Source organism: Balaenoptera physalus (genome assembly GCF_965194825.1).
Source record: "Balaenoptera physalus genome assembly, chromosome: 9".
Classification (NCBI taxonomy): Eukaryota; Metazoa; Chordata; class Mammalia; order Artiodactyla; family Balaenopteridae; genus Balaenoptera; species Balaenoptera physalus.
The window spans coordinates 60,381,225-60,396,170 of NC_138888.1; the positions used below are offsets into that span (position 1 = coordinate 60,381,225).

At 36.9% G+C, this 14,946-nt stretch overlaps 1 protein-coding gene across 6 annotated transcripts in view; it reads right to left on the reverse strand.

Annotated features, from left to right (window-relative positions):
• Positions 1–14,946, reverse strand: part of LOC309667153 (uncharacterized protein) — a 727,466-nt gene that overhangs the window by 209,201 nt on the left and 503,319 nt on the right. For 5 of the 6 annotated variants that reach the window (XR_014267557.1, XR_014267558.1, XR_014267559.1 and 2 more), the window contains one exon: positions 2,618–2,706. Coding sequence is in view for 1 of the 6 variants with exons in the window: in XM_082475482.1 (XP_082331608.1) it covers positions 2,618–2,706 (89 nt within the window). In the remaining 5 variants the exon portion in view is untranslated. Of the gene's footprint in view, positions 1–2,617; positions 3,766–14,946 lie in introns of those variants that run through there. The other variant, XR_014267561.1, reaches the window with a different exon arrangement.

The window sequence follows — 14,946 nt, forward strand, 5'->3', positions numbered from 1 at the left end:
TACATGTGTGGATAGACAGATTTATATAAGAAAAAATCTCATAGGGTTTCTTTTGCTGTTATTTGTTGGTAAAAATTCCTTCAATAGCATTCAACACTCATTTCTAATTAAAAAAAATAAATTCCACAGAATTAGGAATAAAAGGATAACTAATATATTTTTTAAATTATCTTTAAAAAGATTCAAAATTATATTTAATTAAATATAACAATGCTTACATCGACTTCCATGCCAAGGCAATAATACATAATACTGAAATGAGAGAGTGTAAATTTTTGTTATTATTTGCAGACAATATGACTATTTAAATAGAAAACTCAAGGGAATCATTGACAAAACTCTGAGAATTAATATTAAAGTTCATTACAGTGATTAGATACAAATTAAATGCCAAAAATTGATAGTTTTTCTGTATAGCAGCAATAACCAATTTGAGTACATAATGAGAAAAGGTACCATTCACATAATAGTAATATCTTATTAAGAAATGCACATAATCTGTATGAGAAGTATTAAAATACTTTCCTAAGCAATATAAATAAAAACTTCAATACAAAAGGAACAGAAACTGTATTTCCATAATGGAGCACTGGATTTTATAAAATATGCAAATTGTTTCCAAATTAATTATAATATTAATAAAATGTTATTTGGGATCATGATAAAATAATTTTAAAGTCTATTTGGAAGAATAAATAGGTAAAGATATCTATGAACATTATGGGTAAAAATATATCACATTCAAATATAGTAAAAGAGATGTTTAAATATATTGCTATGCTAAAACAATCTGTGGTTCTGGTTCATGAAATTACAATCTGATTAACAGAACAGATAGTACTTCAACAGACTAAATACATACATAAGAATTACCGCATGGCAAAAATGAGAGTGCATCATAAAGTAAATGATTAAAAGATGCAGGTTTTTAAATAAAAGCTATTGGGAGAACTGATTACTGGGTGAAAAAAATAGTTAAAGCCCCACCCTATGAAGTATGTATATTAAATAAAGACCTTATGGAAAAAATAGTTAAATAAATAAATAATGAGGCTTTTAAAAACTAAAAGTAAGTTGGTTAACTTTAAAAAAAAAAAATGATCTTGGGACAGGCAAATAGTTTCTACGTAGTGTCCCCTACAGTGTGTTCTGAGAAGCATTAGCTCCATGGAATGCTCTATGAACAAAGGGGTCCATGGGCAAACATGTTCTATAAATGCTGTACACTCTATTCCCTCATTGGAAACTCAATGCATATCAACTTCCTAAAAGCACAGTATTATGAAAGAAAATCACTTAAATTTACACATCTTCTTTTTCTCCAAACTTACTAGGCCATATAATTTTATTTATTTAACAAAACTTTCCCAAATCCTAGTTTTTCAGAGGTTATACTCTGGGAAAAGCTATTCTAAGTATAAAAACAATGGTAGACATATTTATTTTTAAAACACCAATGTATTTCATCAACAATGCCAAACTTTTTTTGTCAAAAAACTCATAAGGCAATTGTTGAAAATATTTAAAACAAAAATGACAGCAAGTTAATATTATTACTACATATAAAAATACTTAAAATGTGGATAAAAAGAGAAACACCCCAATTAAAAATAAATAAAAGACACAATAAGAAAATCCATGGAAGAAATATGAAGGATCAATAAATACAGGACATTTTTCGACTCACTGATAATGAAACAAAGACCAATTTAAGCATCCATAAAACAGAATACCATTAGTTTTTCAAGTACCTGGATAAGTATATATATAGTTGTTAGTAACAAAATTTAGAATAATACCATTATGTATAGTACCTCACTATTTCTGAGACACTATGAAAAGTACTTTAAATGAATTAATTTATTTGGAAGAAATAAGAATGCAAAAATGCCAAAGGTTAAGGGAGAGGAGAACTATTAACACATCTGGACATAGTACTGTAATTGGCCAAACTTTCTAAGGCCTTTTGGCAACCAGCAGAAAGAGGATTAGAATAATTTACGTACTTAAATATGGTAAAATTTTCACATTAGATTAAGTACAAAATAATAACAGTTAGAACAAAATTTATAAATGAGGTTATTGAAGAAGATATTGTGTACGTTAGTGTAAGAGTTGGAATTACACCACCTGTATGCTAATAAAGAAACGATTGGCTAAATCACGATATATTCACTTTCTAGAATATTCTGTAGTCATTACAATTATGTTTTCACAGATTATTGGCAACAAGAGGTGGGGAAGGAAAGGAAAAAAAGAAATGATGAAAATAGTGACTCCATCTAGTTACCAATAAATCCAATCTGTCACAGATTTATTTAGTGAAGAGTCAATATCTTCATTATATTTTTTCTGCGGGACTTAGTGATCACTGAAGACATGGTCCCTGCTATTGTAGCCTTCTACAGACAGATAAGCCAGCTTAGATGCTAAGCAGAAGGAGACAAGGAGGAACCCTGAACTCCAAGGGGAAAATCAAAATGTTCCAATGGCAGCATCCCATGTTTTGTGTAATTATAAGGGCCGAGAAATTGATCTGTCTATCTCATAAGCTGTAGTTTCCTTTGAAAAGGAGATAGTTTCAGTCTTAGTGGGTATGGGACCCAAGTCAGTTTACCTGGTATTGCAGCAATGTTTTTCTCAATGGTGTTCCACTGGGTAGGATAAGTGTAGAGAATGGACAGCAGCTGGGCATCCAAATGGCTCCTGCAGGGTCAACAGAAACAAAGTAAGAACAAAAAAATAATCCGTTGAAAATACTCTGAGAGCATATTCTAAACTGATAGAGCATAGTTCTTGGAAGCTAAAATAGACCAGCACTGAAGGGGAGGAGGTGGTGGATCAGCTTGGCATTTTCTGACCTTTTTTAAAAAAAAATAGTTTTATTGAGCTATAATTGACATAGCATAAAAGTTACAATTTAAAGTATACAATTCTCTGGTTTTCGTGTATTTATAAAGTTGTGCAACTATCATCATATTCTAAGTTTAGAACATTTTTATTGTTGGGAATTTTAAAAAAACAAGTTTACAGGGATAATTTTTCAGAATCAAATTCTTCAAATGCTGGCCACGTGTACAAATCACAAGCAGTTTGGTAAGTACATACTGTTTTTAGTACATAAGAAGACAAAAGTAATCTCTGTTCCTTGTTGTATTCCTTCAACATATTTATTAGATAGAATATGGGTCTGGGCAAGATGGCGGAAGAGTAAGACGCAGAGATCACCTTCCTTCCCACAGATACATTAGAAATACATCTACACGTGGAACTACTCCTACAGAACACCCACTGAACGCTGGCAGAAGACCTCAGACTTCCCAAAAGGCAAGAAACTCCCCAGGTACCTGGGTAGGGCAAAAGAAAAAAGAAATAACAGAGACAAGAGAATAGGGACGGGACCTGCACCAGTGGGAGAGAGCCGTGAAGGAGGAAAGGTTTCCACACACTAGGAAGCCCCTTCGCGGGGGGAGACTGCGGGTGGCAGAGGGGGGAAGCTTCAGAGCCACAGAGGAGAGTGCAGCCACAGGGGTGCAGAGGGCAAAGCGGAGAGGTTCCCGCACAGAGGCTCGGCGCCGAGCAGCACTCACCAGCCCGAGAAGCTTGTCTGCTCACCCGCCGGGGCGGGCGGGGGCTGGGAGCTGAGGCTCGGGCTTCAGTCGGATCCCAGGGAGAGGACTGGGGTTGGCGGCGTGAACACAGCCTGAAGGGGTTAGCGCACCACAGCTGGCCGGGAGAGAGTCCGGGAAAAGGTCTGCAGCTGCCGAAGAGGCAAGAGACTTTTTCTTGCCTCTTTGTGTCCCAGTGCGCAAGGAGAGGGGATTCAGAGCGCCGCCTAAACGAGCTCCAGAGACAGGCTCGAGCCGCGGCTATCAGCGTGGACCCCAGACTCAGGCATGAGATGCTAAGGCTGCTGCTGCCGCCACCAAGAAGCCTGTGTGCGAGCACAGCTCACTCTCCACACCGTCTCTCCCGGAAGCCGGTGCAGCCCGCCACTGCCAGGGTCACGTGATCCGGGGAAAACTTCCCCGGGAGAGCGCAGGGCGCGCCTCGGGCTGCTGCAACGTCATGCCGGCCTCTGCCGCCGCAGGCTCGCCCCGCCTCCTCCATACCGCTCCCTCCCTCCTGCCTGAGTGAGCCAGAGCCCCCGAAGCAGCTGCTCCTTTAACCCCGTTCTGTGTGAGCAAAGAACAGACGCCCTCAGGCGACCTACACGCAGAGGCCGGTCCAAATCCAAAGCTGAACCCCGGGAGCTGTGCGAACAATGAAGAGAAAGGGAAATCTCTCCCAGCAGCCTCAGAAGCAGCAGATTAAAGCTCCACAAACAACTTGATGTACCTGCATCTGTGGAATACCTGAATAGACAACGAATCATCCCAAATTCAGGAGGTGGACTTTGGGAACAGGATATATTAATTTTTCCCCTTTTCCTTTTTTTGTGAGTGTATATGTGTATGCTTCTGGGTGAGATTTTGTCTGTATAGCTTTGCTTTCACCATTTGTCCTAGGGTTCGGTCCGTCCGTTTTTTTTGTTTTTTTTTTTTTTGTACTTAAAATTTTTTTTTCTTAATAATTTTTTCTTTATTTTCTATTTTTAAAAATTAAAAAATTTTTTGTCATAATAAGTTTTTTCGTATTTTATATTTTAGAAAATAAAAATAATTTTTTTCTTAATAAATTTGTTATGTAATAATTTTTTCTTATTTTTTACTATAAAAAAATAATAAATTTATTTTTAAAATTAAAAAAAAATTTTTTCTTAATAAATTTTTTCTTAATAATTTTTTTCTTATTTTTTATTATAATAGCTTTATTTATTTTATGCTCTTTCTTTCTTTCTTTCTTTCTATTTTTTCTCCCTTTTATTCTGAGCCATGTGGATGAAAGGCTCTTGGTGCTCCAGCCAGGCATCAGGGCTGTGCCTCTGAGGTGGGAGAGCCAACATCAGGACACTGGTCCACAAGAGACCTCCCAGCTCCATGTAATACCAAATGGCGAAAATCTCTCAGAGATCTCCATCTCAACATCAAGACCCAGCTTCACTCAACAACCAGCAAGCTACAGTGCTGGACACCCTATGCCAAACAACTAGCAAGACAGGAACACAGCCCCATCCATTAGCAGAGAGGCTGCCTAAAATCATAATAAGGCCACAGACACCCCAAAACACACCACCAGACGTGGACGTGCCCACCAGAAAGACAAGATCCAACCTCATCCACCAGAACACAGGCACTAGTCACCTCCACCAGGAAGCCTACACAACCCACTGAACCAATCTTAGCCACTGGGGACAGATACCAAAAACAACGGGAACTATGAACGTGCAGCCTGTGAAAAGGAAACCCCAAACACAGTAAGATAAGCAAAATGAGAAGACAGAAAAACACAAAGCAGATGAAGGAGCAGGGTCAAAACACACCAGACCTAACAAATGAAGAGGAAATAGGCAGTCTACCTGAAAAAGAATTCAGAGTAATGATAGTAAAGATGATCCAAAATCTTGGAAATAGAATAGACAAAATGCAAGAAACATTTAACAAGGAGGTAGAAGAACTAAAGAGGAACCAAGCAACGATGAATAACACAATAAATGAAATTAAAAATACTCTAGACGGGATCAATAGCAGAATAACTGAGGCAGAAGAACGGATAAGTGACCTGGAAGATAAAATAGTGGAAATAACTACTGCAGAGCAGAATAAAGAAAAAAGAATGAAAAGAACTGAGGACAGTCTCAGAGACCTCTGGGACAACATTAAATGCACCAACATTCGAATTATAGGGGTCCCAGAAGAAGAAGAGAAAAAGAAGGGGACTGAGAAAATATTTGAAGAGATTATAGTTGACAACTTCCCTAATATGGGAAAGGAAATAGTTAATCAAGTCCTGGAAGCACAGAGAGTCCCATACGGGATAAATCCAAGGAGAAACATGCCAAGACACATATTAATTAAACTATCAAAAATTAAATATAAAGAAAACACATTAAAAGCAGCAAGGGAAAAACAACAAATAACACACAAGGGAATCCCCATAAGGTTAACAGCTGAACTTTCAGCAGAAACTCTGCAAGCCAGAAGGGAGTGGCAGGATATACTTAAAGTCATGAAGGAGAAAAATCTACAACCAAGATTACTCTACCCAGCAAGGATCTCATTCAGATTTGATGGAGAAATTAAAATCTTTACAGACAAGCAAAAGCTGAGAGAGTTCAGCACCACCAAACCAGCTTTACAACAAATGTGAAGGAATTTCTCTAGGGAAGAAACACAAGAGAAGGAAAACACATACAATAACAAACACAAAACATTTAAGAAAATGGGAATAGGAACATACATATCGATAATTACCTTAAATGTAAATGGATTAAATGCTCCCACCAAAAGACACAGACTGGATGAATGGATACAAAAACAAAACCCATATATATGCTCTCTATAAGAGACCCACTTCAGACCTAGGCACACATACAGACTGAAACTGAGGGGATGGAAAAAGATAGTCCATGAAAATGGAAATCAAAAGAAAGCTGGAGTAGCAATTCTCATATCAGACAAAATAGACTTTAAAATAAAGACTATTACAAGAGACAAAGAAGGACATTATATAATGATCAAGGGATCGATCCAAGAAGAAGGTATAACAATTGTAAATCTTTATGCACCCAACATAGGAGCACCTCAATACATAAGGCAAATACTAACAGCCATAAAAGGGGAAATCGACAGTAACACAAACATAGTAGGGGACTTTAACACCCCACTTTCACCAAAGGACAGATCATCCAAAATGAAAATAAATAAGGAAACACAAGCTTTAAATGATACATTAAACAAGATGTACTTAATTGATATTTATAGGACATTCCACCCAAAAACAACAGAATACACATTTTTCTCAAGTGCTCATGGAACATTCTCCATGATAGATCATATCTTGGGTCACAAATCAAGCCTTGGTAAATTTAAGAAAATTGAAATCGTATCAAGTATCCTTTCCGACCACAATGCTCTGAGACTAGATATCAATTACAGGAAAAGATCTGTAAAAAATACAAACATATGGAGGCTACACAATACACTACTTAATAACGAAGTGATCACTGAAGAAATCAAAGGGGAAATCAAAAAATACCTAGAAACAAATGACAATGGAGATACGACGACCCAAAACCTATGGGACGCAGCAAAAGCAGTGCTAAGAGGGAAGTTTATAGCAATACAAGCCTACCTCAAGAAACAGGAAACATCTCGAATAAACAACCTAACCTTGCACCTAAAGCAATTAGAGAAAGAAGAACAAAAAAACCCCAAAGCTAGCAGAAGGAAAGAAATCATAAAGATCAGGTCAGAAATAAATGAAAAAGAAATGAAGGAAACGATAGCAAAGATCAATAAAACTAAAAGCTGGTTCTTTGAGAAGATAAACAAAATTGATAAACCATTAGCCAGACTCATTAAGGGAAAAAGGGAGAAGACTCAAATCAATAGAATTAGAAATGAAAAAGGAGAAGTAACCACTGACACTGCAGAAATACAAAAGATCATGAGAGATTACTACAAGCAACTCTATGCCAATAAAATGGACAACCTGGAAGAAATGGACAGATTCATAGAAATGCACAACCTGCCGAGACTGAACCAGGAAGAAATAGAAAATATGAACAGACCAATCACAAGCACTGAAATTGAAACTGTGATTAAAAACCTTCCAACAAACAAAAGCCCAGGACCAGATGGCTTCACAGGCGAATTCTATCAAACATTTAGAGAAGAGCTAACACCTATCCTTCTCAAACTCTTCCAAAATATTGCAGAGGGAGGAACACTGCCCAACTCATTCTGTGAGGCCACCATCACCCTGATACCAAAACCAGACAAAGATGTCACAAAGAAAGAAAACTACAGGCCAATATCACTAATGAACATAGATGCAAAAATCCTCAACAAAATACTAGCAAACAGAATCCAACAGCACATTAAAAGGATCATACACCATGATCAAGTGGGGTTTATTCCAGGAATGCAAGGATTCTTCAATATACGCAAATCAATCAACGTGATACATCATATTAACAAACTGAAGGAGAAAAACCATATGATCATCTCAATAGATGCAGAGAAAGCTTTCAACAAAATTCAACACCCATTTATGATAAAAGCCCTGCAGAAAGTAGGCATAGAGGGAACTTTCCTCAACATAATAAAGGCCATATATGACAAACCCACAGCCAACATTGTCCTCAATGGTGAAAAACTGAAACCATTTCCACTAAGGTCAGGAACAAGACAAGGTTGCCCACTCTCACCACTATTATTCAATATAGTGTTGGAGGTGTTAGCCACAGCAATCAGAGAAGACAAAGAAATAAAAGGAATCCAAATCGGAAAAGAAGAAGTAAAGCTGTCACTGTTTGCAGATGACATGATACTATACATAGAGAATCCTAAAGATGCTACCAGAAAACTCCTAGAGTTAATCAATGAATTTGGTAAAGTAGCAGGATACAAAATTAATGCACAGAAATCTCTTGCATTCCTATACACTAATGATGAAAAATCTGAAAGTGAAATTAAGAAAACACTCCCATTTACCACTGCAGCAAAAAGAATAAAATACATAGGAATAAACCTACCTAAGGAGACAAAAGACCTGTATGCAGAAAATTATAAGACACTGATGAAAGAAATCAAAGATGATACAAATAGATGGAGAGATATACCATGTTCTTGGATTGGAAGAATCAACATTGTGAAAATGACTCTACTACCCAAAGCAATCTATAGATTCAATGCAATCCCTATCAAACTACCACTGGCATTTTTCACAGAACTAGAACAAAAAATTTCATAATTTGTATGGAAACAAAAAAGACCCCGAATAGCCAAAGCAATCTTGAGAACGAAAAATGGAGCTGGAGGAATCAGGCTCCCTGACTTCAGACTATACTACAAAGCTACAGTAATCAAGACAGTTTGGTACTGGCACAAAAACAGAAACATAGATCAATGGAACAGGATAGAAAGCCCAGAGATAAACCCACACACATATGGTCACCTTATCTTTGATAAAGGAGGCAAGCATATACAGTGGAGAAAAGACAGCCTCTTCAATAAGTGGTGCTGGGAAAATTGGACAGGTACATGTAAAAGCATGAAATTAGAACACTCCCTGACACCATACACAAAAATAAACTCAAAATGGATTAAAGACCTAAGTGTAAGGCTGGACACTATCAAACTCTTAGAGGAAAACATAGGCAGAACACTCTATGACATCAATCACAGCAAGATCCTTTTTGAGCCAGCTCCTAGAGAAATTGAAATAAAAATAAAAATAAACAAATGGGACCTAATGAAACTTAAAAGCTTTTGCACAGCAAAGGAAACCATATACAAGATGAAAAGACAACCCTCAGAATGGGAGAAAATATTTGCAAATGAAGCAACTGAAAAAGGATTAATCTCCAAAATTTACAAGCAGCTCATGCAGCTCAATAACAAAAAAACAAACAACCCAATCCAAAAATGGGCAGAAGACGTAAGTAGACATTTCTCCAAAGAAGATATACAGATTGCCAACAGACCCATGAAAGAATGCTCAACATCATTAATCATTAGAGAAATGCAAATCAAAACTACAATGAGATATCATCTCACACCGGTCAGAATGGCCATCATCAAAAAATCTAGAAACAATAAATGCTGGAGAGGGTGTGGAGGAAAGGGAACACTCTTGCACTGTTGGTGGGAATGTAAATTGATACAGTCACTATGGAGAACAGTATGGAGGTTCCTTAAAAAACTACAAATAGAACTACCATACGACCCAGCAATCCCACTACTGGGCATATACCCTGAGAAAACCATAGGTCAAAAAGAGTCATGTACCAAAATGTTCATTGCAGCTCTATTTACAATAGCCAGGACATGGAAGCAATCTAAATGTCCATCGACAGATGAATGGATAAAGAAGATGTGGCACATATATACAATGGAATATTACTCAGCCATAAAAAGAAATGAAATGGAGGTATTTGTAGTGAGGTGGATGGAGTTAGTCTGTCATACAGAGTGAAGTAAGTCAGAAAGAGAAAAACAAATACAGTATGCTAACACGTATATATGGAATCTAAGGAAAAAAAAAAAGAAATAAAAAGGTCATGAAGAACCTAGTGGCAAGACGGGAATAAAGACACAGACCTACTAGAGAATGGACTTGAGGATATGGGGAGGGGGAGGGGTAAGATGTGACAGAGTGAGAGAGTGGCATGGACATATATACACTACCAAATGTAAAATAGATAGCTAGTGGGAAGCAGCCACATAGCACAGGGAGATCAGCTCAGTGCTTTGTGACCACCTAGAGGGGTGGGATAGGGAGGGTGGGAGGGAGGGAGATGCAAGAGGGAAGAGATATGGGAACATATGTATATGTATAACTGATCCACTTTGTTATAAAGCAGAAACTAACACACCATTGTAAAGCAATTATACTCCAATAAAGATGTTTAAAAAAAAAAAAAAAGAGAGACAGGGGCAAAAAAAAAAAAAGATAGAATATGACTTAATTATACATTTACACCCCACAGCAGTATTAGTGCAGTTCTCACTCTTGTTTAAAATCCTGTTTGAAACAAAAGTGTAAGATCCTAGGGGCTGGGAATTTACAAATAAGTATATATGAAAACATGGTCATTGACTTTATTGATCTTCCAAAGAGAATGAAAAGGAAACTTGTCCTAAAATTTCTGCTGTGTTCCACAATGTGTTTCCAACTCTTCATTAAAACCTGGGTGATCTCTAAAGGTAAGCAGCAGTAATACCAAAAATAAGCAACCTATTTTTTGTTTTCATGCTGAGAATTATTTCTTTGGTGACATTCTACATCTTGAACAATAATTTAGGGATTCAGGAGAATTATCAAGAGAGTTAACTAGTAGAAAAGAATAAACGAATAGAATCTACTTATTTTTTCTTTCACATAGTACAGAATTTTTAAATTGCCAATAATAATTACCCATCAGACATGAGAAATTGGGACTTCCCTGGTGGCGCAGTGGTTAAGAATCCGCCTGCCAATGCAGGCGACACGGGTTTGAGCCCTGGTCCAGGAAGATCCCACATGCCACGGAGCAACTAAGCCCGTGCGCCACAACTACTGAGCCTGTGCCCTAGAGCCCGCGAGCCACAACTACTGCGCCCACGTGCTGCAACTACTGAAGCCCATGCGCCTAGAGCCCGTGCTCCGCAACAAAAGAAGCCACCACAATGAGAAGCCCTCACACCACAACGAAGAGTAGCTCTGGCTCGCTGCAACTAGAGAAAGCCCGCATGCAGCAACGAAGACCCAACGCAGCCAAAATAAATAAATAAATTTACAAAATAAAAAAATAATTATTAAAAAAAAAGAAATGAGAAATTGTCATAAATTTTAAAATGAAGCCCATCGATATGATTTGCAAATTTAATGTAAAACAAAACCTGAGTCTCAATCCTTTGCCACGAGGTGACACTGACTGTAAAGGATCTTGTCACCTAGTCATTCAGAAAAGGCATTCTTTGGGGATAATTGTGCAGACAGAAGAATGAATGAGACAAATAAAGCAACAGGGAATGGGTTATTGCTGTTTTCTGAAGGCAAGTATCATTTCAATTTATAAGGAAATCAGTGTTAACTGAATGACAGGTTAATCTTCTTTTCAAAAGGGAAGATATTTAGCACTAAAAGCCTCATTGTTTTCATTGAAAGAATGCTGGTTCCATCCTTTACCCAGGAAAGACTGAGCCCCTAGACCTAAATCTAGTTGTTGCTGTTTATTTCCAATAGCAAATATTTTATTTATTTTATTTTCCTTAGGCAAAAATACTTAACCCCCCATGCCTCATTTTCTCCATCTGTAGAATGGCAGTAATGATCCTTACCTGTCTTTCAGGAGTGTTATGAGGCTTAATTAGTTGTTTGTAAAGTACTTTGCAGATGAAGAACTCAGTGTAAATGCTAAGTGCCATTATTATTACGGCAATCTTATGTTCTGTGCATCATTGCATTGTTCTTTTCAAAATATTGCAATTTTCCATCTGTCATTTGTATTTCATCAAACAAAAGCTAAATTCTTGAACTTTCTCAAATTACCTTGCTAAGAAATATATCTAAGTAAAAGTCTCAAGACCATATATGCACACAGCACCCAAGCGCCTTGAGGCAGTCTCTCAAAACTCATCACTAAGCAACGTTGCATAGTCTGTGTATAACTATTTTCAGAAATTCTCAAGGTCCTGCAAATATTATGATACCAAAAATAAACAAAAATCAGTAATGACTTGGTCTCCAAGTATGATCAGAGCTAGATTTTGATCCCATAAAGTGAAAAGCCATTCGAGGTGATGGGGAGTTTGCCTCCCTTCCCTCCTCATTTCCTCCCTCCCTGTTTCCTTCTTTCCTTGCCCTTGCTCTTTTAAACATATAGTCAAACAAAGCTGTGTAGTAAGAACTGGATCTGAATTCACAAATACTTTTCTCTCATGTCTAAAGTCATGGCTCACTGTGTCTTCTTGCCTTTTTTTTTTTTTAAAAAAAACATAGTTTTTCCAATCCTGATTCCTTTCTGTTTGGGTCTACTTTACCACAGCCAACATGGCGAGCATCAAATAAAGAAACATTAGTGGGTCTAAGCACAATTGTATCCCCAGTCCATGCATTTGATAAATGTCCTGTTTCAGCTAAAAAAGATGTATAATGTTTCCTTTATACTAAGTTTAGTGGTGAAAATCTTTAATAACTAAAACTGACTATAATTTCCTCCTTTCGACTGTTCTATTTCAAGGTCTCATAAATCCTTTTTATTGATTAGTTTTAAACAGAATGCTGTAGAGCTCTAAACAAGAAATTAAACTGAATGGCAGGTGGATTTTTTTTCATGGTCTTTCAGCTCACCCAGCAAAAAGGAATTTTAATGGGATGGTTGACTTTATGAGCATTTCTTCTTTTTAAATTTTTTTTTTTTTTGTAATTCTGCTACCGTGTGTGTAATTTTGTGTCACTTAGCTTTTATTCTGTACTTAATTGCAGAAAAGAATAACAAACACCTTAAAAATACTGGCTCACTTTTATTTTTGCATCTTTGAAGTGAATCATCTGCATTCACATGTTGATATACATCATCTCATAAGAAGAAATAATGAAATTCCTTGTCAAAATGATTGGCATATAATTATGAAACTGGCTTCAGAATGGAATGTCAGGAAAGTTTTCTTAATCAAAGTTTGGAAATAGATTTTCCACCTCTCTTGTATATGGGAAAAACATGTTAGCTTTTGGTTTAGGTAGTTAATACATTCTTCCAATAATATTCTTGAACAGGAAAAATATTTTCTACTATATTAACACCCAATATGACACAAGTAGTTACAAGTTTTTGACACACAAAAAAGGGATCACAGATTTTTGGAACAATTTGCAGCTCCTGCTTAGAATTTTATTTATTTATTTAATTTTATTTAATTTATTTTTTGGTCCTGCAATTGAGGGAGAAGAGCTAATTTTTCAAAAGAGGAAAAGGAATAGGTGCCTTATCCCTGAGAACTCATTTCCTTTATTTCTTGGGTGCTGACGTTCCTAAAGTACTCTGTTCAGAAGGTTTTCACTCCCATTCAAAATTGTGGGGCACAGAGCATAAAGATAAGAGATCTTAGAGATCTCATATTTCATGGTCAATGGAGAAGACCACATGGAGAAAACCCATGTGTCACCAACAATGACTCTAAGAACCGAATGGCCAATAGCTGTCAAGCGTGGTTAGAACCATCAGAGGGAAAAATGACTTTGGAAATGCCTGGAGTTCCCTGCTTTGTGACCATGTGACTCAAACTCTTAAGGGACAAGGAACATATCTTTAGGAGCAGAGGCTCAAAGAGAAGTTAAGTCTTGAGGAGGAGATAAAGAAACGGAATAAGTGGGTACTGGTGACCCTAATTTAGCAATTATAAAACATAGGAAGATAGCTTATGGGAGAAACATACAACATATGAAAAGCTAAAGAATTCTAAGAATACTCAGCTAGATGAAAGATAAATGCTAGCAGCAGCTACAAAGAAGTTAAGGAGGAAAATGTGCTGCTCTTTAATCTTGTTTAAACCAGAGTAAGTAAAATGAAGCTAGTTGAAGGAGCCATCAGTTCTGCAGAGAATATGTATGAGACATGGAGAGGACAACCATGTGAGGCCAGTACTGGGTATGCTGTTGGCTTTCTTGCCCCAGGAAAAATTTGATCCAACATTGGTAAAGTAGAAGTCCTATCTATGCTGGACCTCCTGCAATCAGTGATAAACTTGTGTATACTAACTGTTAAATCACATACAGGGAGTTCTTGCTTCTTCTTTAATAATCCCTTTGCTTTTAGAATCTCAGGTTAAATAACTTGATCTTCACACCTTCAAAATGGAAATGTTTTCGTTATTGTACTCAACTAAACACCTGGTGTTAATCCAAGAGCTCAGATACAGATGGCCTTGAAAGACGGTGCCATTCCGTTTGTTACACAGCCTCCAGTCACCAAGCCAGTACTGGAGCATGGAAGGAACGATGATTAAGCAGAGTGATCCTGGCTTATTACCTCAAGAAACTGTTTATGGTAAAATAACCTCAGTGAGTAGATGATGTAAGGCTGCCTATCACTGTGTTTCATAAATGAACGCTGCTATTATTATCATTGTTGTTATTCTCATTTCAGTATTATTATATTCCAGTAAATTTACCAATTTTCTTCAAGTTAAAATATCACAGCTTTTTGTCATATTTCTGTATCATTCCTGGGAAAACTTTAAAATACTTTGCATGATAATACTGATTAGTCTCAGAAAAGTGAGCTGAAAATCATCCAACACTTCCCAATTTCCAATTTACAGCATATGTGATCAAGGATCTGCTTTTATAATTGTACAT